This window comes from Notothenia coriiceps, unplaced genomic scaffold, assembly GCF_000735185.1.
Source record: "Notothenia coriiceps isolate Sejong01 unplaced genomic scaffold, NC01 NC01_scaffold00036517, whole genome shotgun sequence".
In the NCBI taxonomy this organism is placed as follows: Eukaryota; Metazoa; Chordata; class Actinopteri; order Perciformes; family Nototheniidae; genus Notothenia; species Notothenia coriiceps.
Genome location: NW_011369218.1, coordinates 34,514 through 60,230, shown reverse-complemented (window position 1 = coordinate 60,230; position 25,717 = coordinate 34,514). Strand labels below are relative to the sequence as shown.

Sequence of the window (25,717 nt, the reverse complement as noted above, 5' to 3'; positions counted from 1 at the left end):
CCAATGATCCTCTTAGGATTAAGCTCTGCTTTGGTGTTTCATCGTCTTCCTGAATGTCACGTATTCACCCTTCATATGTCCCCGATGTGTTAAACCGATATGTAACAAAACCTACACAGGCTCCAGGTCGCGCTTCGGCCAACAAGAACAATGGGCACATTTGTGGATAATCCGATCCAAAATGTTTGCAGGTTTTGATCTGATTTCCAACAAAATGTGCCCCCATAACGATTCGTTCGGTTCTTGTATATGCGAGAAGGCGTAACTTGAGCCGTAGTCTTCAATATAACATGACAACTCAACAATGGGTGCAGAATAATGGTGTATCATCAGGCGCGAGAAATGGACATAGATATCAGGCTATGGCACAACTATATGAAAGGCTTGATCAAATGTGCCTGACCTAAGTATGCGAGTGATACTACCATCAGTACAATCGCTGTGGTTAGTCACTTGTCCAGATATGAAAAGTGATGATATGGACCAAATAAGAGTCCACACAAACAGGTCACTAGTAGTCGAGATCTGCACTATTATATTGGCTAATGAGGATCAACAGCGATACCTTCTGGCAGTAAATTCTGCTTGTATGATCAGCAGGAATTCCTTTTTATATTGCAGGTCATAACAACTTCTATCTAAAGTGCTAAAGACGGTGAGCGAAGATCATCATCTCATGGCTATCTCTATCAACCTCCATACAGATTCCCGATCTGCATCTAGGACACTAGTAACATGATGCATGTTTGAATTAATTCTCGCTACTTACATGTTCTCTGAATCACTAAGATATATATTTCGCTTCCAACCCCGCAAAAGAGGCTATCTTCTGTGTACGCTCGACATCGCAACATATACATTGTGCCAGTACACAGTTCAGAGCGAAAGAGACGATCATATGTACTACGGGCTGCAGTGTGGGAGCAGCTAAGTGAGATGCACCAGTCTATCGCTACGTCTCTCATCTTGTCGTCTACATGCATGTGCCACAGTATGGATCCTATATTCCTAGATTCAGTACACACACATCACAACTAAACAGGTGTCAGATGTTCTAATGTACTGCATCAGAGTTCCGTGAAAATATATTTAGATAGAATTTTTATATCCTATGTTATGAATAGCCTCCCTCCAAAATATCTTTATAGACTCTCTAAAACATATACAGCTCTCAACAACAACAAACGGAGGAGGAAGGAAAGAGAGAGAAGAATTGTTTATTATGACTATAAATATTATGGAGGAAGGCTATTCATACGCATGATGACATGTATCATTCGCACTAATAGCTTATTGTGTATCGGACCTTACACATCTAATTGAACATCAATATTTACCAACACCCTATGGTTATTATTTTCAGTGTTAAGAGGTCTTGATCCTTTGTGATACAACGCAAGCGATGGATTCTCATCATACTTGCCTGCGTTCCAGCTGAACGCTAGCAACCGTGTCGGTGCCGCATAGCACTATGTGCGTGTATTCGTGGAGGGGGGCGCGCTTCCTTTGCACATCAATTTCATTCTGAAATGTCAACACCAAATCTAAGGCAAACTCACTCTCTCGATACAACAAACTATTGTGTACGAGCGGTGCGCCGTGCAGTTTACTGCGAGCAAAAAGAGAGAGAATGTGGCATGTTTTGTTCCGAGTCGTTTCTGGTGTCGCACATTGTACTATGAATGAAAATTATGTCGCGCGTGCGAAAACGCCAGGTCTTGAAGGAATTTCTGTATCCCCAGCCGACTGATATAACAGAAATCCTCCATATTTAGTCTCTATTTGTCAGGCACTGGCGACTCGAGCTAGGTTTCCTAGTTCAGGTCAGCTGGACAGCAAGTTCGAATCCATGTTGGTTGTTCCAAAGGTCAGTATCATAATATTTAAATATTGATATGTAAGATACAAATAAACATACATGTAACATGCGTATATATATCATTATATAATATTATATATAATATTTTCAGGAATTGAAGTCAAACCAACTGGGTGTACTGTTGGGACACAAACACATGATGACACAAGTACTGTGGATGCTGGGATTCAGTGCAACCTGCAGCTAAACCTCCCTGAAAGGGACATAATTGATGAGGAAAAAGAGCTTGAGGCCGACAATAGCCAACATGAAGAGGATAATCAAAATGATCATCTTTATAGCCCATCAGACGTGGAATCTGATTCGTCAACTGATGAGTATTGTCTTGTCATGTTTTTTAAATGTTGCTACATTATCATTATGCAGGGTCGGATCCAGCCATTTATTGCAGACTTGATCATTTAACTCTTTGTCCATTTCACAGGGACTAATAAAGGCTAGATATTGACTTGTATTAATAGTTTACTAAGAAAATCATCTACATCTATATCCAGGAATAGGAAGCTTTTGTGAAGAATCAACATCTTAACTGTGATCTGCTTATTTTTGTAAATGAATCCTGTAATTTGACTGAATCCTACATGCATCAACATGATTCAATTATAGGTATGTGAAGTACTTGTTCATATTCATTGAACTGCTGCTCAGGGCACTTAAAGATCTGTGGCCACCACTGATTTATGTGCATAATTTGAACACATTCAGGAGCTGGAGAGTTCCAGAAAACAGATACATATTGTAAGCACAGTTCATGTTTGCACTGCATGATCTGGATATGATTACATTTCCCTTAAAAAGTATTTATTGTGAATTTTCTTTTGATGAATTGCGAAGCTTCTTTGATACTGTTGGAGAAAATGCAGCCTGTACTTCCTCTATACCCGAGGAGCGTATTGGTGAAGTGCTGTATATTCAGATATGTGGTTCAGCACCACAGACAGTCAAATGCCATACTGGAGGTACCACACCTGTGTTTAATCACTCATCAGCTGCCCCCTTCACTGCAGATTTGGGTAATTAAAAAGAGCTTGAAGCAGACCTTTCTCACAGTGGACATTTTGACTCGTCAAACACAGGTGTTACTAATCATATTAATTATAGCTATATTCCATTTGGGTGTTTCAGTGCCAGAGCTCTTGTGTGAGCTGACTCCCTGCATGGATTACTGGCAAACCTAAATTTAACAGAAAATAAAATCAGCGTTAATGTTATTGTTGACATCTGTGCTTTTCTTGGATGTGCGAGTCAACATGAAAAAAGCTAACCCTTTCCAACATTGTTATTACCTGTGTTACCTTTAGGATACCAGTCACATCATCATTTGATCATTTGAATAACTTCCAATGCATCAGACTTCAAACTGAATATTTTATTTTACCTTTATTTAACCAGGATAGTTCTCATTGAGATAAAAAATCTCTTTTCCAAGAGAGTCCTGACCCAATAATGGTAACAGCACAGTTTCAGACAGTTTTACAGTTACAAACAATTAAAAAAACACAATCACAACACAGTCATACACCAAGTTTAGCCAAAGCATTTACAGACACAGCGGCCTGCTTCAAGGTCAGTTAAAGTTGCTTTGAGTGTTTCTAATGAGACCAGCTCTCTGAGTTTCAGCTCAGTTTGAAGCAGGTTTCAAGCTTGAGGGGCAGCGTAACTGAATGCCCTTTTCCCAAGTTCAGTACGGACCTTTGGTACAGTTAAAAGAAAAAAGTTCTCGGAGCGAAGCCGATAGGATCCTGTGCATTTTCTATTTATGTACATTCTTAGATAAGGGGGAAGAGCACCAAGAATAGCTTTATATATAAGGATGTGCCAATGTTTCAGTCTACGCGTGGTCAGGGAAGACCAAGAAGATGGAAGGGCCCGAAAAAGAAACCAAACATGGATACTATACGTCGGCTAATTTATTCATTCAGGCAATTCAAGGCTAATTTAACCGTTATAATATGCCTATGCACATGAATGTAAATCACATTTGTTATCATTAGCCAAGAAGGTTATCCCTTTTGGTCTACTTCCAAGAATTGGAGCTAATGTGTATGTTTTGCTTTAATTTGTGTGTGCTTGTTGATGCCATTATCAGTCTATATTGGGTGCAAAACAACACAACTCACTGAACAGAAGGCAGTAAGGGTGTCAAACAGCTGGAATTCCCGATAATGAGCAAAACAGAGGCACAAAAATCCTGGCGACCACCATCTCCAGCTATTTGAACATGTGAATCTTTCCCAATACTGCCTTCCACCCCACATCATTTCAATCCTCATGTGAGGGATGCCACCAAAGTGCCTGAGTGGGTTTTAATTATGCCTTCAAACAACCTTCTACAACCTTTATCTTTTCATTTTATGTTTAAATCAAGCACACGTTTGGAGCATTTCTCCAGTGTGTGCTGGGCAACTGAGTGTGCATTCACTCTCATATTGCAATCTTATCTGCATTGTAATACACGCAAACTTATTTTTGGACCAGGCTCTACACATAACACACGTGGGCTATATTTCTCTTGGGACAGCTAACAATAGAGCAGTGAACTATGCCTAAGGCGAATTAAACCACTCCATTAATTCACAACCCCAAAGTGATTCAATTCTGTTTTCATGCAACAGTGGTGAGACATGAATCTTCCAGGGCTATTCACATGAAAACATGTCTCACAACAACAAATGGGAACATTTCCCAAAGATATTGAAGTTACTGTTATTTTGTATGTATTGATTGTTGTGCTTTTATTTAGGTCTTAATGTGTGCACATACATACATGTGTCTGTTGATTGTGTATTTCTTGTATTCGGGATTGTGGGAAACGGTATTTCGATGTCTCTCTGTCTGTACACACAAACTGAAAGATTGTCAATAAAGTTGACTTTGACTTTGATTTGAGGAAACATCTCTTAAATGTCCATACAACATGATACAAGAGAGACACAATGTTAGTTTAAGAAATAGCAGGAATTTTGTATAAGGTGTATTTGTGAAATATCAGTGTTTGAAAAATGATGACTGGTAAGCTACAGCTAGAAATGTATGTATTTGTGCATCAACTCGGGCCTCTCCAGCTGCCATTTTCCCCCCAAAATGGGATTTTCAGGACCACTCTGAGGTCCAATTACTGGAGAAAATCCCCTCTGCCAGACAGAGATGGAGAGCTGTGCTGGTGATCCTCGTTGCGTAGCTAGTGTGCATCGGTCATTAGCTTCCCACAGAGTGCAGCAGCACGCATGGTCTCCCAAGCAGCCAGAAGTCTCCACAGCCTCCACACCCCCCCAACTAAGCACCTCTCCACACACCGCGCAAACTCCCCTAAGAACTCATGTATTAAATCCAGCATACTAAATAGCCTCTTATGGAAAACAAACGTGAGGCTTTATAGTTCTCCCGCTATGCCTTTAGCATAACCTGGCAACAAAATCGACAGCATGTTAACAGGAGTTCTGCTGTTTGTTATTACCTGAGGTATTACCCTGCTGTCGTAACAGTAATGAATACAATTTAGCACCGCTTAAGATCTGTTCGAATCCACTTTCGGCGTCTGCAGTTTGATGGGAGTTTGAATAGATTTTCCCCTGCCGGTCGGCTCCCTGGTGCTATCTGACATTTCTGGCAGAAGATTGCATCAGCATATTCAACAAAACCAACGAATGTGGGAAATAAGGCTCAAATAACTTTTGAATTAACTTTCTTGCAAAGTGAAGGTGCGTGTTGTGTAAGATTTGCTTTGTCTTAAGTGAGGTGAAAGGTAATGATCCCCTTTGTGTGGCCTTACGTTGCTTTTTCTTTAAGATGTGGAAGGGCATGTTAGATGGAGGAGCAGTGGGATTTTTGCTCTTCACTGTGACATCTTGCAGTTTGATTCATTTCTCTCCCTGGCTGAGGCTTGCCAGGGGAACTGATTAATATTCATCTGCATTTGATATTCATGGAGAGAATCAACACTGCGTTTGTCTGAAATCCAAGAGGGAACACTGAACATAGGAAACAAGTCAGCAAAATTAGGGTAACACAATGTGAGCAATACACACTCTTCATAAAAAATCTTTAGTTTATAGTATATTCAAATGATGTATCATACATGGCCTGCCTGTGGCAAACGATTCAGAAAAACTATTTTAATTCACTTTGGCAGAAAAAGTTGTACCTGTGACACACATTCACATCGTGCACACTTTTTTGAAATGTTCAGATCCCACTCAAAACCCCACCTTCCAGTTATTGTTGCTATATGTCAACATATTTCTGATACTTAATTTGAGAAACATATGAGGGTAAAGGCACTTTTTTTGTTTAGCCTTAATTGCTTATTTGAAAAAGCTATTTTGCCCATTTAGATGCCAGAACTGAATACCCATTCCTCAGCAGTGAGTGTCTCAACTCGAGCGGTCATGCATTAAGGTTGAGGTTAGTGTGATGAAAATAAAACTAACAATTTGCTCAAGAGGAAATGCGTCTTCAAAGAAAGCTGAGTCAAATCTTTTGACCTAAGAATAATGCGTATTAAACTTGTTTTTGAAATAGTGATATAACTTTGGTTGGCTACAAAGACATGGAGTACTGTCAGTATTCAGGGAAAGCTCAACAAAAGAGAAATCCTTGAGCCTGCTTCTTGAATATTGGGTTATGAAGCATTCAAAAAGACAGATCAATGTTTCCTGTGCATGTCACATCTTCGGTGGATCTTACTTTAATCGTTCTATAAAGCAAGGGTTGTCTGTCGGTGTGCTTTTATAAATGTCCTTTTCATATAATCGAGAAACCTTGATACGATCTACTTCACACTTGGTGGGTGTATTGCTTAAGACCCAAGAATTTGCAAATGTCAAATTTTGAGCAATTAGAACAAATGTATTCATTTCTTTTTTCTCACTTAGATTTTATTGAGTTTTTTCAGACAAACAACACAAACAAGCACAGTACATAACAACAAATAGTTGCCAGACAGCGAGTATTCTACAGTTTGGAGGAAGTACATTTCTGTATGATGGACATGGACAGTGGTTTATCAATGCATGGTGTAATATTGTTTACAATTAAACAAGGTTCAGACATTCAGCATTTCCAACCGTAGGTGAGCAAGGAATATCTAAAATCACACTTAGATATATTTCAACCATTTAGACCATTGAACTGTGTACAGGTCATATTTAAGTCTTAAGAAATTGCCAATCTCTCCATGTCATGAAAGTGTTTAATGATCTCAATCCAAAGATCTATTGAAGGAGATTCGGCCTGTAACCACTTACGAGTAATAGCTTTTTTTGCCGCTACAGTCAATATTTTCAAAAGGTATTTATTACTCCCCGTCATTTCTTCTGGAAGGTCACCCAAGTAGAGAACTACAAAAGAGAAAGGGATCTGTAACTATAGAATATGCTGCATGTTTCTCCAAATATCACCCCAAAATAGTTGTATCTTTGGACAAGACCAAAAAGTGTGGAGGTGCAAATGTATTCATTTTGAACGCGGCTTCACTGCAGTTCACTTTTGCTGTTGGGTGGATATACAAAGGAAAATGGAAACCCATATTGGCTCTTTACTCAGTCTGAAAAACGTAACACCTCTGCTACCAAATTCACTCTGAGAAACCAAAACAAAGCCTGAACGTTTAAAACTCTTACATATAAACCAAATATTGAAAAGGGATACATCTGGAATCATGAATATCTTTTGGCATGCTTCAAATAACTGTAAACAGTGACCACGCTGGGAAAAGATCCAGTTAAGAAGTTGTTTATTTTTGTCACCAAGGCACTAAACAGTGTGGTTCCATCCCCCGCCATCCTTAAAGAAGTAGTATAATTTGTTATATAGAGATGTTCATTTTGTCAGCGCAGGAACCATTTGTTTTAAATAGAGAGAACTCATATTTGTCTTTTAAGCTTCAGCTGCAAGCTGTTGGATTTTATAGCCTCTCTGCTCCCCTGTGAGTAGATCCCAATTCTGTGAGAACACAAGATATTGCCTGCAGTGTGCACTTCCAAGTTCAGTATACCAACCAAACAGTAGCGTAATGATCAGTCCCTCGCACTAAAGAAACAAAGGCACATTTTTGCTGTCTCATTGGTTGTCTTCCAAATGTGTCATAATATTAATGAAATTGTCTCCTCTGGGCCTGTAATACTCTTTTTCATACCACAATCTTTAATGGGTTTGTTGTTCTTGTGTATCCAATAAGTGGAATCAGCTCTTTGCTCAATGCGCCACAGCCTAAAGCTAGATGTGCTGTATAAACAACAGCATAATGAACAACATCTGTTGTTGGATGTCTTAAACCCACCTTGATAGATTTGGAGCAGGAAGATGAAAATAAGGGAATTACATTTCATTTAATTTTACACGACTCAAATTAAAATTTAATTCACAGAAATTCTGATGTGATGTTTACATTTCAGTCTGCCAAACTTATTATAAATTAATGTGACAACTCCTCCTTTCCCCCACTCACTCACACATGTCACACACACACACACACACACACACACACACACACACACACACACACACACACACACACACACACACACACACACACACACACACACACACACACACACACACACACACACACACACACACACACACACCATATTTTGTTCATTTTCAGGTTCATATTAGTATGTTGTGCTTCTACTGCAGGGGTGGGGAACCTTTTTCCTCTCAAGGGCCATTTTCAACATCCTCCGAGGGCCGTACAAATGATTGACCTCTGCTCACAGCCCATTCATTTCGCCTTTCTTTCATGCTGTGCAAAGAAAAAGCAACCTCTTACAGTAATCCAGATACCTTACCATCACTCGCGTATGCATTCACGTGCACGGTTGTGGCACGAACACGAAAACAGAAAGATATGGACACAAGATATGTGCAAATATATTTAGTTTCCTATCCATGTGGACATGATTTACATGGGAGGGGGCTAACCTCCTCTAGGGGGGTCGGGGGGCATGCTCCCCGGGAAGATATTCTGGTGCACTTTGAGAGCAACATTAAGAGATCTATGGATACATCTCTCAACACCCATATGACACAGAACTGTAAACAGATTTTATTTTTCTTTATGGATATTTTACAAATCACTCCCCTTTTAAACTGTATTATTGTTTATTAACAACTTATTATTTGTAATGTCATATAGCATTTTGCCAATAGAAGTGTGAGGTTTACATATATCAGTATGTTACAGAAGTAAACAAAGGATTACAATCAAGTGGTTTCAGGCAGGGGACGAGTGTGTGTGTGTGTGTGAGAGAAGCCTTTACAGACCATGTACATGCACAAAAACCTATACAGTAACACATACAAGGTCAAATCCCCAAAAGCATACTAGGGCCCCTAAGTGTTTTTGATCAAATCATAAGAAATGAAAACAGGAACATTACAGGAAGTGCATGTGGTTATGAATAAAGAATAAAACATTTCAATTACACAGGCCAACTTCAATGCCTATTTGACAATAATGATGAAACGCAGATGTAACAGTAGAGCAGATTAACATGTTGATCTTAGTTAATTACATCTGTCACTGCATTAAGTGCAGGTTCTTTGCATGTCAAGAGTCACCCAGCACAGCTAAATTGAATTACTGTCTGTCTATGAATACACAGCTTTTCATCTGTAACAGAGCAGTCAGCATCTTATTTGTGAGACATTGTTTTATAGTTTGTATCTACAAATCACGCCGGGTGTGAATTTTGTATCAGGGCATTATAAATGGGGCAGCACTGGCAAGCATTCAATAATATACCCTCGACCTGTTTCCAATTGATTACATTTCCATCCTCCAAAAAGCGCCTGGAATATATTCATTTCACTGCTTTTGTGATGGCAGCCATCCAACTCAGTGCTATAATACTGCACTGCTTCATTTGATATGGGCGTATGAGAAGCAGCGAGAGTGGATGCAAGTGACTGAGAATGAGTGGATTCCCAAAGTCTTCACAGCAAGGTGATGGCCAATTTCCCATTTGTTTCTTTTCAAACACCTCAAGCACAAAACAAAAGCCGTGTGTCAGTGAGAATGGCAGATTGATTTGATGCCGGGACAAAACAATCCATTTATGGCAGTCGTAAAATGCTGAGCAGTGGAGTGAAACTACAATGTAAATGAAAAATAAGGGGGGGGGGGGGTTATAGCTCTGTGTTTTTTTTTCTCCAGCAGTGATAAACAATTCAACTGTAGTGAAATGTTGCAGTGATGATTGTGCCTTTCACAAGATAATCATTAACTTGACCTTTACTGAATACTTAGCGCTCACGCAGTTTGATTTCGTTGTACCTTAAAGGTGACCTATCATGCAAAATGCACTTTTGTACGCCTTTTATAAATGAATATGTGTCCCCGGTGTTCCAGGGAACTCACCAAGTGTCAGAAAAAACAACCCACTCTATTTTCCTACATACCCAAATCTCTTAAAAAGGGGCTGCAACGGATCTGATACAGACTGATCCAGATTTGAACACTTCTATGACGTCACAGAAGTGGCGCTACGGCTATTGGGCCAACTCCACCGATCAGGAGGAGACAGCCACGGACATTGCCGTTCGAAAGCGCTGGAGACGCTGTAGTACAAATGCCAGGCCTTTAGATGGTGCTGTTCTCACAGAATCAGCCCATGAAAAGACAGTGTTAAATTGAGCGAAATGAGGAATGGCTAAAATGCATGATCTGTTTGGTATTTTGAAAAATAAAAAGTATAAATATGCCTTATATAGGTATGGTCCTACACTATATTATTCAAATATAGCATGATAGGTCCACTTTAAGAATCATTCACACTTTGGGAATCACGTTCACTGCGGCTCAGTTTTCCTTGCTGCATGATAATGTGCTTTAGTTATGCAAATTAATGTACGTGATTGTCTTCCCGCAGCATTTTAGCCTCAGACAACCTTGTGGCACTCATTACACTTTGCCTGTTTTGTGTTGGATGTTTTTGAATTTTTATTTATGAGTCCTGGTAAGGGTAGAAATAAAATAATTCCTCATGCAGAGATCACAACTCATCTTCTCCTCGCCTCACAGTACGAACTCACTGGTATGACCCTTGGTTTTATATTATGCATTACTAGTATACCCTTTGTAATAGCAACAAGTCTCCAAATGAATAAAGCCACTAAAACTACGTACAAATGTGAGCTTCACGAACAACGGCTAAGCGATTAATATGTTGCATGTGTATTTGTAATCATTCCAGGCAGGAATATATATTCGCTTTGATGAGATTCCACTATGGATGATGCACACCAACACATAAGCTGGCAGTCTTACAAGCAGCCCTCGCTATTTTTAGATCTGCTCTTTACATTTTCATAAATTGTTAACTGTGTTTGTTGTCTGGTTTTCACGTCATCGACACAGGTGCAAAAATTCACTCACATGATGAATAAAATATTTCAAAACAGACTGGAATTCCTTTTTTTTGTGTAAGAATATATATTGCTATTATGCAAATGTTTCCATTGCTCAAAATGTTCTTTATTTGGAGGTCAGGCTGAAAAGTGACATTTGCACATGCAGATTCAGCTGCTCTGCTTAATTTTGGTTTAATTTCTTCTACTTTTGCCTTTAAAAACTGCAACTTGCACGGTCTATCAAGGCAAAGCAAGGCAATCTTTTCTAAATAGCACCTTTCAACACCAGGCAATTCGAAGTGCTTTAAAAATAACACAAAAGTAGAGTTCAACAGGAACACACTTTAAAGGTCACCTATTATGCAAAATCTAACTGTTCATGTCTTTTCTACATCAACATGTGTCCCCTCTGTGTAAAGAGACTCAGAAAGTTTCAGGAAAAAAGATTCTCTCACTTTTTGTCCTGATCCATTTATATAAAAACCTGTCTGAAAATGAGCTGACCAGATTTCGTCCACTTTATGATGTCATAACGATGTTTTGGCTTTGTAACCATTAGCCAATCACCAACCAAGGAACCCCCCCCCCCCCCCTTAATCACCTGAATCTCCTCCTAGAGCACCATTGTGTTCTTTTTAACCAAATATCTCTCAGAGGGGCGTGGGGAGGGGCTCCTTATTTTCATCTAAAGTCACAGACAGAGAATCAGCACTTTGGAAAAAGGGCTGAAACAGAGGGGATTATGGGTAATGCTGCAATGATCTGTTTGGTGTTTCGAGGCCAAACACATCAGAGACATGTTTTGTATATATCTGAGACCTATGATAAAGCAATGAAAAACAGTAGGGGACCTTTAAAATGATATTTAAATACATAAAAAGACTGTCCGTAAAAAGGAAAGAGAATAAAACAACACAAGATAAATATAATGGTCATCACAGAGATGAGATACACTCATTTACATTGAAAAAAAAGCACATGGACCTTGAGATGATCACAACCAGCGGCATCGTTCGACCGCCCAGCCAGACCTGCTGGACAGAACCCTACCGAGGGCTGAGTCACCAAAGAGAGTCGGGTGGAAGCCAAGCTAACTCAGCGTGGACCCAAGGCTATTCCACTACCCATGCAGCATGGAGCCGGCTGATGTCTGGTCACAAGAATGTAAGATGGATGAAACAAAACTTGAAGCTAACGGAGCGCAGGGAGATCAGAGACTGCCCACATCTCACAGATAAGGCTACTGCACTTGACGGGCGGACCACAGAACAGAGCGCAGGACTCCGCTGGGACGAGAGGAGGCGGACTCTGGATTTACATAATTTATTTTTGGTTCAAACGTCAAACTTGATAGACAATGTTTCCACGATGTTGGTTTTTAAATGTCAAGATGTTTGCCATATCCTCAGCCTAGAGAATTTACCATTTATTCGCTGTTGGAAATTCAAAAAGCATGCACTGCAGGAAAGTTGTTTGTTTGGTTGTGTTTTCTTTCTTTGTGGAGCATAAAAAGACTACAACTGCTTCGCTTTGTGTCTTTGTGTTGCAGAATGAATACGATTCTCGAATCCTTGGAAACATTTAGGAGACCGTTTCTAAGCCTCGGTGTGGACATCACTTGAGTGGCAGCTGAGAGTGGGAGATGCTAAAAAACAAGCTGTCTTATTCCCTGGTGTGCTATTATCTGTAACATTAGCCCACGCATGTTGACACAAATCATTTTTTCGGTTTATTTGTTCAACACATTCACATAGCTACCTCTCAGCGTTGTAAACTTATATCGTTCAACAATTGGGGAGGATACAGCTTGCTGTCTTCCACAAGAAGCTCAAAACAAGCTCCCAATAAATGTTGATTTTAGTGCTTGGTAATTCAACACCTAACGGCAACTTCCTGCCCATTTTTCTCATAAGTTGTAAAAAGGATGGTGTCTTTTTAAGTGTTATTATTTGAATCCAGCTGTGGTATTAGCATATGACCACACTGCCAACAGGCAAGTGTGCACTTAGTTCAACTAGATTTAAAAGAATGCAATACAATATTGAAAGTTTTGGAGGTTACTTTTTGGCAATACTTATGCAGTGAAATAAAAATGTGTTTTCTTCTTGTAGGTGAGTACACACACCAAGGAGAGACACAGTTGTGAACGTCTCAGTGTGGACTCCAAAGGATTTGTGGTCTGTTTTTATTTGCATGTTATTACCATAGTGCTNACCAATGAGGGCACGAGATGAGATTCTGCACAGATGGAAGGCTGACAGGCAGGTAGGCCATCCAGTTATTTAACCCGGGCCGGCTCAGATGATTGGTCGTGCTTACGACCAATCATCTGAGCCGGCCCGGGTTAAATAACTGGATGGCCTACCTGCCTGTCAGCCTTCCATCTGTGCAGAATCTCATCTCGTGCCCTCATTGGTCATGTGCGCGTTTGTGTGTGTTGGAGGAGGGGCTCTGTAACGAAGTCTGAAGGAAGGGGCAGATTTTTTTCGGCTGCGTACTTTCAAATTCTAGCGCACTCAAGCTGGTTTCTCCAAACATTCTTACCCTACCTTTAAGATTATTTTTTATTTGAACCTCTCTTTCTTGATCCTCCTTAGCAACGGTCCTAACAGTCCTTGACAGTGGTCTGTTCTACTGGATTAACAATGTGTCACATGTTCTGAATTGACCAATCAGAACTTTATTTGGCCTCCGTTTTGTTTATGGTTGAATGTGTGCCGCGAATATTTTTTACATTCTTAAGTGGGCCCTGAATTGAAAGAGGTTGGGAACCACTGCAGTAAAGAGAACCACATGCTACAATCAATTGTTTTGCTAACTTGTTTCACTGGTTTACCATGAGAAGAAATGAATGCTGTGTGAACTTTAAATCAGATCATTGCTCATGTTTAGTCTGAAGCACTGTTTTAATACATTATTGTGGCCTGAGGGATTTCACACAATGTAGTATGTTTACCAAGAATGGAATATGTATCCGTCCTTTAATCTTCTGGAGAAGTGGAGAGTGGGTGGCTGCAGCAAGGAATATAAATATAATGCTTTTGAGCAACAGCACCTATTGGCATATTAAACATATGTGCTGCATACTGCGGGGTGCTTTGAGTAAAAAGCAAAGATAACAGATGTAGAGCCCTCTTTTCTGCAAAACATAAAGCCTGCAGAATTAAACCCTGTGTGTGTGTGTGTGTGTGTGTGTGTGTGTGTGTGTGTGTGTGTGTGTGTGTGTGTGTGTGTGTGTGTGTGTGTGTGTGTGGTGCCACGGTGGATGGAGCTGCAATGATGATTAATTCAAGCATCGCACTTGAATTATTTTAAGCTACAGTACAGGCAGTCTAGAAAATAGGAGAATGGACATATAAATTGGTGTAACTGCGTAATTGACAGTCTACCTGTGCTTGTGACAGAGAGATATCAATATTCATTTCCATGTCCCTGCATCTAGCTGCTGGCATCGCCGTGCTTAGAGCTCATTTGTGACTCTGAGGAGTAATGACACGCAAGCTGCTGAGATACTGAGCAAATGCCTGCTGGCCACAATCAAAAAAGAGTGATATAGCTGCAACCAAAGAAGCGTGCTTTTCCACATTTTTGTTGACATTATTTGTTGCAAATGTTCCTTGCATGTTTTCTTCTTTTTCCATCTGACATGTTTTGGCTGGCTAGAAAAAGATGTTGTCATATGAAATGCATTGAGGAGGAACTTTTCTCTTTGTTCCCCCCCTGCAGCTGAGTTCAAAGCTCCTTCTGAGAATGAGGCACATACTTTTATCCACTCTTTCAAAAATAACACCATGGAACGGCTGGAATGATGATGCAGTGTGAAGGTTATCATCTGTTATGAAGAAGCGCGTTAAATACATTGAAGTCTAAAGGGTTGCTTTTGTTAAGAATTTCTCAGAAAAGAAAAAGAAAGCAATAAAATAAATCAAGGGATATTCCTTTTTACCCAACAGACTGCACCGTATTTCTGCTTGACTTCAGTGCCGTTCAGTGAACAATTCAATGTTCTGATTATTTTGTGGGCTTTGCATGCCCTCCTCTATACTTATCTTTCTGAACTTTTGATTAAATGTGTGCTTGCATAAAGTTAAGACACTCATGAACAAAACAAAACTCGAGACTCGTTTTTGTCGGTTAACAAGAAAGTAATATTCTGATATTTTGAGATGTCCCGCCTTTAGCCTAACTCCTGCAATACATTGTATTAGGAGTCCAATCGATGCTTTTCAGGGAGGGAGGGGAACAATTTATGTTTTCTATAGAAGTACCTGCCTATGGTTTTCACATTATATTTAATCAGAGTAGCTTTTGAACTGATTCAGACCCAAATATTTTGAGAACTGTCAAAAAAATTAAAATAATTATGTTTACATTGTAGAGATTTTGCATTTTTTAAGACCAATCACATATTTATATATATAAACACTATTTTCAGATATGTCCCGACTGAAGTGAATACATTTTTTTTGGCAAAAGGCCCATGAACACATCCCAGTCAGATCCCGTGTGTCCTGACCTTGAAAGGGACATATTAGGTGAGCTCTTGGAAATAGCTTTTGGAGAGTGACATTAAACTCACCTCCCTCTGCGCCCTGGAAGCGGTGGTCTGATCCCCTCTTGTTATCCAGCGGAAGGCAGATAGTGACTCCCTGACAACATTGGGACTCAATTGCCTCTGCTTATTATCCTTTGGCATAGAAACATCTCACGTCCTGCTTGCTGCTCAGGCTGACCTCTATTCCATCACTTAACCGCTGATGATAAGATAGGGGAGACTCGAGCTGACTTATTCATGTTGAGCCAACCGACGGTGAATACACAGCATGTCAGGGTTCCCAGGTCCATCATGTTGACACGTGTCAGTTGTTCAATGAATCCAAACGGTTATGGTAAAGACGGTTTTACATATTGAAATGAGTTCACCTTTCTCTGTGATGTTTTGATAGAAAGATTGCATTTTCTCAGAAAAAACGTTTTTCTCTGCAGGTTTTGTTTGGTTGGCAGAGACCAACCTGCATGGAGTAGTGTGTGATATCTCTGCATAACCCTTTGAATAATTACTTCATGTATCATTACACATTTATTATCACTTTCTATAGAAGCTGAAGGTTCATTCTGGACTAAAGGTCAACAGTGTAGGGTTTGGTGAGGGTATTAGATATTGGCAGGCGTAACCAATCAATGCTCAACATTACGAAAGAGGCTCCAATCTCACATGGAAGGACCATGGCAAATTTATAATGCATTACATGATCCTTGAAATATAAGACTTGCAGTTGGTATCAACACTATTTCCGAGCAATATCCTTGTACAACACACCTAATTTATTACAGTCTCTTTGTCTTGACAACAATTATTTAGCAAATGAAAGATTGGGGGACTAAGTTGGTCAGCCTTACAAGATTATCTATTAACAATTTTAACCTTTTGTTTGTTGGTCTAATGCAGGGATGGGCAACTTGGATGGCGGTGGGGGCCACATGTAGGCCTACTGGCCACCAGGGGGCCGCAGATTCACTTGGAACACACACACACACACACACACACACACACACACACACACACACACACACACACACACACACACACACACACACACACACACACATTCCATGTATTGTATGTAATTATTAACAAATTAAGTCTGACATCTTCATTGACATTTTACGATCTTTCAGGGAACATCCTCTAATAAGCTCACTAAAGAAATATCAGTTCACAGAAATTGTATTTCATTTTCACAAGTGGCATTTTTGTATTGAACAGGTTATTTAACAACGGAATAAAACTATTTCGAAACTATTGGAAAGCACGGAACATGTGTGTGCAATGCATTAAGATTAACCATTAAGATGACATACAGTAAACATGAAGAAAGAAAGAAAAAAATTTATTTTTTATTTTTTATTAATTACGTTGTTTATAAATTAATCTGAGGGCCGCCATTTGCCCATCCCTGATGGTCTGATGGAAAGAGTGGGTAGTACTAATCTACTGTTTACCTATAGGTAATTTGGGATTTAACATAATGTTTACAAGGGTTTAGAAGAAAGCCACTGGATTCGTAGGCTGTTTCTCCCATCATTTGTTCAGTTCATTTATTTTGAGTTTAAGTCGCCTCCTCATCAAAAATGTATTCCGTTATCTTTTGAAGTTACCATTTAGTTCATTAGAAGCACATTTAAACAGTTGTGCCTTGTGTTAAATGAAATAAACGACAAACAATCTATCTTTATTTACATTAGAAATTGCATTGGCATAATATGGCGTGTTAAGGGGACTTCAACGCTAACATACAAATCACTGAGTGTAAGATTGGTCTTTAAATATAATCAGTGCAATTAAAAATGAAAAAGATGTAATACATTTGAACTTCTTCATCTAATAAGGTTAAGATTAGTATTTAATAAACACTCTACTTGTATCGTTTCGGTGTTCTAGAAAAAAATGTCTCGTCAAGATGGACATTTTATATTCCAGCGTGCTTTTGGACACTTTGAATCTGTGATGTGCTAACGGCGAGCCTGTCAAAACATCTTCACATGCCATCTGACGGCATTTTCAAAGGTGCAATGAAAGGGATCCTGTAAAGCCTCTAAAAGAACTCCACTGCCAGGCTTTTCACTGGGCTTTGTAGATGAATTACCTATAGCATTCACATGCACATAATTAAGTCCAGCTAAACCGTTGGTAAGAGGAGGACACACATTAAATGAAGGTCAGTGACCTGCAATGTTATAATGCATGCATTGAATATACAAAAGGTCTACATGGGTGAACCGTCTGGTTTGATGGGACAGAGATGAATAGATGCTTGTTGCTAACCAAAGTAGTTGCCATGTAATGAATTACTGTCCATATTGCATGATTTAAAATTCATTTGAATACAGCTGCAAGTTCACAAGATCAGAATATACACAGTCCAAAAAGGGTATGTTCAAATTCAAGATTCAAGTTAACAATTACCAGACTTCTTTTTTTTTAGCCTCAATTGATTAGTTTCAGAACATGGTTTACTGACTATAGATGCAATATATTGTATGTTTTAGGAGTTTAAAGAGGACATCATTTACTCCTTTTCAGGTTCATATTTGTATTTTGAGTCTCTACTGTGACATGTTTCCATGCTTTAATATTCAAACAGTGCATTATCTTTCTCATACTGCCTGTTCTGCAGCGCCTCTTTCTGATTTCTCAACACCTTAGCGATGTCCCGTCACCTGGCCTATCATGCACAAGGTGTTGGAGTGCTAGCCAATATGAATACGAGTGTTACACAGTCATTATGTAACCCAAGGAAACAAAGAAGTCCAATAAAGGCATTTCAGGCAGGGGGGGTGTGTGGATATGTGGATGCTGTGTAGACCGCTTACATGCACAAAAACCTAAATAACACACTACAGGAAAGGGAAGACCCCAAAAAGCATAATAAGGCCCCTTTAAGAAGAAACATGTTTACGGCAGAAAACTAATCAGACCTGTCTAGCAACCTACAGTATAAGCCACATACACTTTTAGTTAGTTATTAATGATTCAGAATACAAATATAGTTGTGACACACATACAGCAGTTGTGTGTTAAACCTAGACTTCTAACTGTGTGCTCAGTCTATAAATGCTTCACCTTGAGTAAAGAACTCACAGTTATCTAGAGTTTCATGACTCCACTTCTCTGATGTGAAAGAGTGAAACGGAGATGGTCCAGAATGGAGGAACATAACAACTGGACTGGGCTTGAAATCTGTCTGTCTGAGCTGTCACACACATACTCAGACAAACACCACTCTCACACTGGATGTGTGTTATTACATCAAACGTCTGTGCTGTCAGCGAACACGGCTATTGGCTATTTGTGTCCAAAACATGGGCTGCAAAAAACAGTCCAGCTGTCAAAGAAGGCCAAATAAAACGAGACAAGTTGCATCTGTGGACAGCTTGCTTGTGGGATGTGGCAGTCTCTTTGAGTGAGGAGGAACACTTTTTAAAACAACTGCTCTGCACTCCAGGCATAATCTCACTCCTCCATTCCCACATCGCACTGCAGCTCCCAGGGACAGAAGCAGCTCTGTTCCTCTAGAGGAGCCTTTTGAAAGTACAATGAGAGGAAACCAATCTACTGGTTGTGAGTCTGATTCAGTAATCCTTTGTTCTAATAAACGCTTACTGTACCCCGAGAGGCTGGAGCTATATAAAGTTCCATCCAGGAGCACCTTAATCTCATTCCCCGAGTTTGTTATCCAGTTTCTTTGTTTTAGAGATTTTCTTTACTCCTAAACTTACATTAGGTTTTAAAACTCAGATATTGCATCCAAATTCACCCGTCTAAAAACGCTGTGCAAGTACAAAATTAAAAATAAATTATAATACAAATATTGCTTCAAATTTTTTTTTTTTTTTGCACTTTTATTCTTATTACACAGTACAGGAACTACGTATGTAGCGAAATGGTTTCTCTGCATTCGACCCATCCGAGTGTTAGGAGCAGTGGGCTGCCATTATGAACGGCGCCCGGGGAGCAGTGTAGGGAACGGTGCCTTGCTCAGGGACACCTCGGTAGCACTTGGTTTGAACGAGACTTAAACTGGTGACCTTCCAGTTGCCAAGCCAAGTCCCTATGGACTTAACTTATTCCCAATGATAGGTTTTTAATCAGTCGTCTCATTGTTTGATATTGTATGCACTGATAAAAAGGTGCTCAATATGACTGGGGTTATGATTTCAAAGGGTTAAAAAGCAATTTTTTATTAATCTAGGGATAGTGGTGGTCTAATGGATAGTGAGGTGGGCTGAAGATCGGAAGGTTGTGAGTTCAAATCCCGCCTGGAACACCACCAATAGTGTGCCCTTGAGTAAGGCATTTAGTCCTTAGTTACTCCAGCGAGAATGTCCCTGTAATTGGTCATTGTAAATCGCTTTGGATAAAAGCGTCAGCTAAATGAAATGTAATGTAATCTATACTTCAGGTTTGTTTGCTTTTCAGAGTGTAGTCAAATGTATTAAGCAAACATTTTTAGATAATTGCTTCGGTGAGCTAATTTCTTTAGTTTATTTTTAGCTAATACCAAGTAGGACAGTTATAAGCAATGGATGGACTTAGATAATGAGCAGAAATGACAGCAGCTTAATGTAAATGCATACTGTATCATTATTTAACCCAGAGCTCTCACTATCAGGTGGGTATAATAAGAGCCAACATGCACCTTACTGTAAATGCAAGTCTTTCTTCGTGGCTTCTGACAGTGAGATGGTTGATTATGAAACTACTTTTGTTCCTTTTTTATAAAACGTGTATGTATGCATAGCACTCGGTATAAAAAAAAGCACAATACTGTCCTCGAGCATTTTGTGTTTCCAGAACTAACAGAAACACCGGGGAGATGACACGACAGCACCTGGCATCACAAACATTACATTAGACTGTAATTATGCATAATAGGGATGATTAATACTAATTAAGGGTTCCTTTTACAATATTACAATTCAAATGGCTCAATATCATAGCCTCAAATTACACAAGTGTGATTGGTGTGTGTGTGTGGATTATTCTAGCAAAATAATCCATGTCCCAGATGGTGAAATTTGTCACCCTCCATAATGTCACAGTCATGAAATAATAATTATAAGCAGTGCTACTTAAGCCTCTGAAATGTGGCTGCTTTGCTGCAATAAACTTGTAACCTGCTTCTGCTTATTGCCGACTAACTACCCTGCAAACAGAGAAACCCTTCAAGGCATTATATTACCAGCTTTACAGTGTAACCACACTTGCTAGGGCTTTTTTCCTCAGTCTTCAACAGAAAGTTGAACATTTGCACCACAAAGCTGTGTTCACAGAGCGAGCCAACACAGATTTCAGTTCAGTCTAAATCCTGGGGGGAGATCCAATGGCTGAGCTCAAAATCCAATCAGACGAGGAAAAAACAAAAAGGATTGATCGCACTCTACCTGTTCATTTCATGTAAAGTATTGACAGTGCTTCACTGCAGGGTAATCCAGTAAAGGAGAAAGGAAAATGTAATTTTGGTCCACCGACTCTCGGTAAACAGTACAACAGTCCTAGCGAAATAATCCATTTCCCACATGGGGAAACTGAACTGAGATTATCACTTGTTTGTCTGCCCTTTCGCTGAATTTAAAAGTTGCACATTTAATATCATGCTGTTGTTTCTTTGTTTGGATACGTTCACCTGGATTCAATAACTCAATATCGCTGACTGTAATGCTTTTTCCTGGGTACAAGTTTCCTCTAGACTCAATACTTCAAAGCTTGGCTAAAATAACACGATTGCATCAACAATTTGATAGCCTGTATTTAATCTGTATTCAAGCAATTGTTATATACAGTATGTAGTTATTTTCTGTTTCTTTGTAATACCATATGCAACACTTTGATGCCACTGATACTTTATATATGTAAACAAGTGGAGAGTACACAACCAAGGATTAAAGCGAGAGATAATCTCATCTAATGACACTCATTGCAGGGAAACTATACAGATAATCCTCGACTCCAGAGTCCTATTTAGGTCCTTTCCTGCAGTCTCTGCTCTGTGGGTCTGCACATGTGCATGAGGCCAAAACAAGATACTTATCAGGCTACAAAAATGCATGAGATTTATTCCAGCACCCCAGCAACAACATTTTCCTGTAAATGTCTGTCGGCTCCGCTATCTGGTTACGCTTCACAAGATCCTAATGTTGACAAATGCCGCTGTCTTGTCAAGGTGGTTTATTTATGGTCGGAGTACAGCACATATTGTGGCCACAGCTCAGTGACTTGACGGTCCGACCCTCCTCCACCATCCTCCATCTCAGCTCTCCTACTCCTTCTGACACTACCTGCCAGAAGCAACTCCGCACCTGTTCAATAACATACCAATAAGCTGTCTGGACCTTTGTTGAACTTGTCAGTAAAATAATAATGGACTTTAAGTTACTTCAAGTCCTTCTCCTGACAATAAAAGCCTCTCCTCCAATTGACATTTTCTCTGTCAGAGGAACCAGAGGTATTTATTTATTCCTTCCAGGGGAAAATCAGGTTTTGTGACAGTTGCGCCTGTTTGGAATAAAATGCAAACATATGTATACAAACATGAGCTGAAGTAAAACTATTCAATGCAAGTCCTAGTAGCCAATGGGACACGACATCTAAGGCTCAGCAACGAGGCAGGACCCTCTGGATAATTGGCTCGTGTTGAAGACATCGTGAAACTCTTGATGGTGCAATCCCTGTCAGCCTGATCAGTCAGGAAGCTATCATTGAGTGTGTTGTTGTCCAAGTGAATTCTGGTGTAGCCATGTTTGCATTAAGTACATTAGACTACACTCCAGATATTCCATCTGACTCATGGCTAACACAATTGCCGAATCCATGCAGTTGCTGCACAACAGAAGCTTAGATGCATAACAGCAGCATCTCAACGGTGAAATAACAAATTAAATCTCTCTAAAAGCTTGTTCAGAGAGGGATAGATAGATAGATAGATAGAATTGAGAGGGATTAAACCTCTTTAACGGTCACACATGCAGAGCACACAGCACACACAGTGACATGTGTTCTCTCCATTTAACCCATCCTAGTACCAGGAGTCTAGTAGGAGCAGTGGGCAGCTATTGTACAGCAATGGGAGTGAGGGGGGGAAGGGGGGTGTCTGGTGCCTTGCTCAAGGGCACCATGGCAGGGCAGGAGGTGAACTGGGACCTCTCCAAGTAGCAGTCCACACTCCATATTTGAGGTCTGGTCGGGGACTTGAACCGGCGACCCTACGGCTCCCAGTCCAAGCCCCTACTGACTGAGCCACTGCCGCGGGAGTAGCTCCTGTCGTGTTCATTTATTACCCCTTACTTTGGTGTTCCTGTTCAAATCTGATCTGCCTTTTTTAACTTGCTCTTACATTAACACAAAATACATTAATCATCACCACATTTTTATTTTACGCCCTTTTAAGATATAAAAGGGTTTACATGAATAAGTGCAGCGGATAGACACTGAAAATATATTTTTTAATGAACATGTTGTTGATTTGTGGGTGTGTACTATCTGATGGATGACCATAATCTACTGTAGGGTTACCCATTCATTTACTATGGTGGTCTTTTGTGACTGGGAACACCATATATGTTACAAAGTTGACTAAACCAATCAAAATTCACTGAAAGTGGTGATCAGCAATTTTACTGTATATGTTCAAATGCCCACTGTGGAGGATATCATAAGTCTTTGAAGCAATCAAATGCAAAACACAATATTTTTGAATTAGTGAATAAGTCAGATTTGACCCAAACACGACAGGAGGGTGTAAAAAGTACTGAAATAAATTGTCAATAAAAAAACAAGCTAAAGTTCAAAATAGTAAAAATATAGCTGGAGCAACTGCAACAGGTAACATGGAGAAATATAGTGGTGTGTTGGTATTAAAAGAATGTACTCATTTGAGCATAAATCAAGAGCAGGCACATTGAATCCAAAGATTAAATATTCCCTGCTTTAACCCCCCCNCCCCCCCTCGCTGTGCATTGTTTATTAAATCACAGAGCCCATGAACGCTTTATTAAATGAGGAAAAATATTGAAATTCAGACATTCCTCTCCAGTGGAGTTTGTTCTCACACTCCTCTGCTCTGAAATTGATTTCACGCTCTGTGGCTATCTGCATGGGAAATAATGTACAGCATTATTAATCGGGAGAAGGGGAGGAGAAAATCACCGGGGAGGAAAGGAGGCTCAGAGTCACCAGATAAACACTGCCAGTCTACCATCTCACGACACATCCAAACCTAAAGTGGGTATTGAGTCCAAATTAGCATTGTTCTGTTGATGCCGTGTTCCTCCTAAGGGCCAAGCCATTTGAGATTTGGATAGACTGTGTTGATGAGCGTCTCGTCTTTCTTTAGTCTGCTGGGTTAAAGATGCCAACCTCTCCTGCCCTCATCAGGGAGAATTGATTTTGAGCGTCTCTCTCAAGACTTCTTTGCAGGGGAAAGTCACTATAATGATGGCAAAACTTAACTTTAGAGTGAAGCAATACAAAGTATTTACGTCTGTTTTTTTATAACGTGTCTGTTAAATGAAACCCTTCTTTTGTCGCAAGGCAAATCACTTAAAGAACAACACATGGAATACAAGAGCAGGGAAAACAGGCCACTTAACAACATGTCATCAGGGGAATCAAGGTGGTGTCAGTTGTCTTTTGTTGATTGTGTGTGTGTGTGTGTGTGTGTGTGTGTGTGTGTGTGTGTGTGTGTGTGTGTGTGTGTGTGTGTGTGTGTGTGTGTGTGTGTGTGTGTGTGTGTGTGTGTTAAACAGTCAGGGAAAAGTCTATCGAGTAAATAAAGTAAAGTGGGGGAAAAACTAAAAGAAAGCTCAGAAAACTAAATAGAAAAAAAACAAATCAAGTTATAAAATAATGTATCTTTCGAAAAGTGTCAAGTCAAATATCCAAACCAAAGAGCAGATAGTTACATTATGTACCTTCCACAATTAAATGCTGTTATCATTTTTAATCAATTAATTCTGCAGTTATCTCTTGGTATCTGCTACCTATTTAAAAAAACTGAAAAAAAGGTAGAAAAGAAAAGAAGATTGATCCCAATATCAAAAATAGTTGTTCCACATTGTGCTGTAAAACGCGAACAAAAATAAAATAATGATTCCCTTAGATCAAAACATTTGGGTGATAGGTTTGCGTGGAGGCAAACTGTTCTCAGTGTGTGTAGTTAATATCCCAGTGTGGTGCTGATGGCAGAAGAACACAGAAAACAATGAAACACTGACTTATCCTGCACCCGGCCGCCATCTGTTAGATCGATAGTGCTGCCAGTTCAGATCCATTTTACAGCTTCCATAACTGTTGTTGATGTTAGCATCAGAAGTAAAGTAGACCATGGTGTGGTCGTTGTGCTCTGTTTACCCTGAAGGTCCATATTTTGGTAAATCATGCACTATTTTGAGATACAAAATCAAACCCACAATAGCAATGTTCTATTTCAGATATTCGGGACAACATTGATGGCTCAAAACATTTTTTACAAAAATCCAAGTTTGTCTGGCACCTTTTATATAAAGTCAGTCAAATTAAATTGGTAAAATAAATACAAATAAACTAATATATTATAGATTTTTAGATGCGGGAAGTGGTGGGAATTCTCCTGTGGAAGTAAAGCTTTATACTGGATGTATCATAATTGATGTCTATACTGAACATTTGTTAATGATGGCGCACGCAGGGGATTCAGGGTGTTAACAAAACAACTGGAACAAAGGAAACATCCATTCACCGTTGTTTGTCTGGCCTGGTGCGTCCTACATCAGGGAAAACAATACAATTAAAAGGTCCCAAAAAAAGACAGCTTGAATACACATCAGAGCTGGCAGCAACATCTCTGCGAGATAAATCCAAACTCATCATCAGCTGCCCAGTATCACAAGAGGAATCCCTTGATGATGGCAAGAAAGCAAAACACACAGTTTGAGTTTGACTTCAAC

General features: G+C 39.7%; 1 protein-coding gene across 1 annotated transcript in view; it reads left to right on the top strand.

The window, feature by feature from the left end:
* Nucleotides 1–25,717, top strand: part of LOC104963985 (uncharacterized) — a 54,975-nt gene that overhangs the window by 5,319 nt on the left and 23,939 nt on the right. Inside the window, exons 3-4 of the mRNA XM_010792683.1 lie at nucleotides 1,824–1,867; nucleotides 1,971–2,196. Of these exons, the coding sequence (XP_010790985.1) occupies nucleotides 1,824–1,867; nucleotides 1,971–2,196 (270 nt within the window). The remainder of the gene's footprint in view (nucleotides 1–1,823; nucleotides 1,868–1,970; nucleotides 2,197–25,717) is intronic.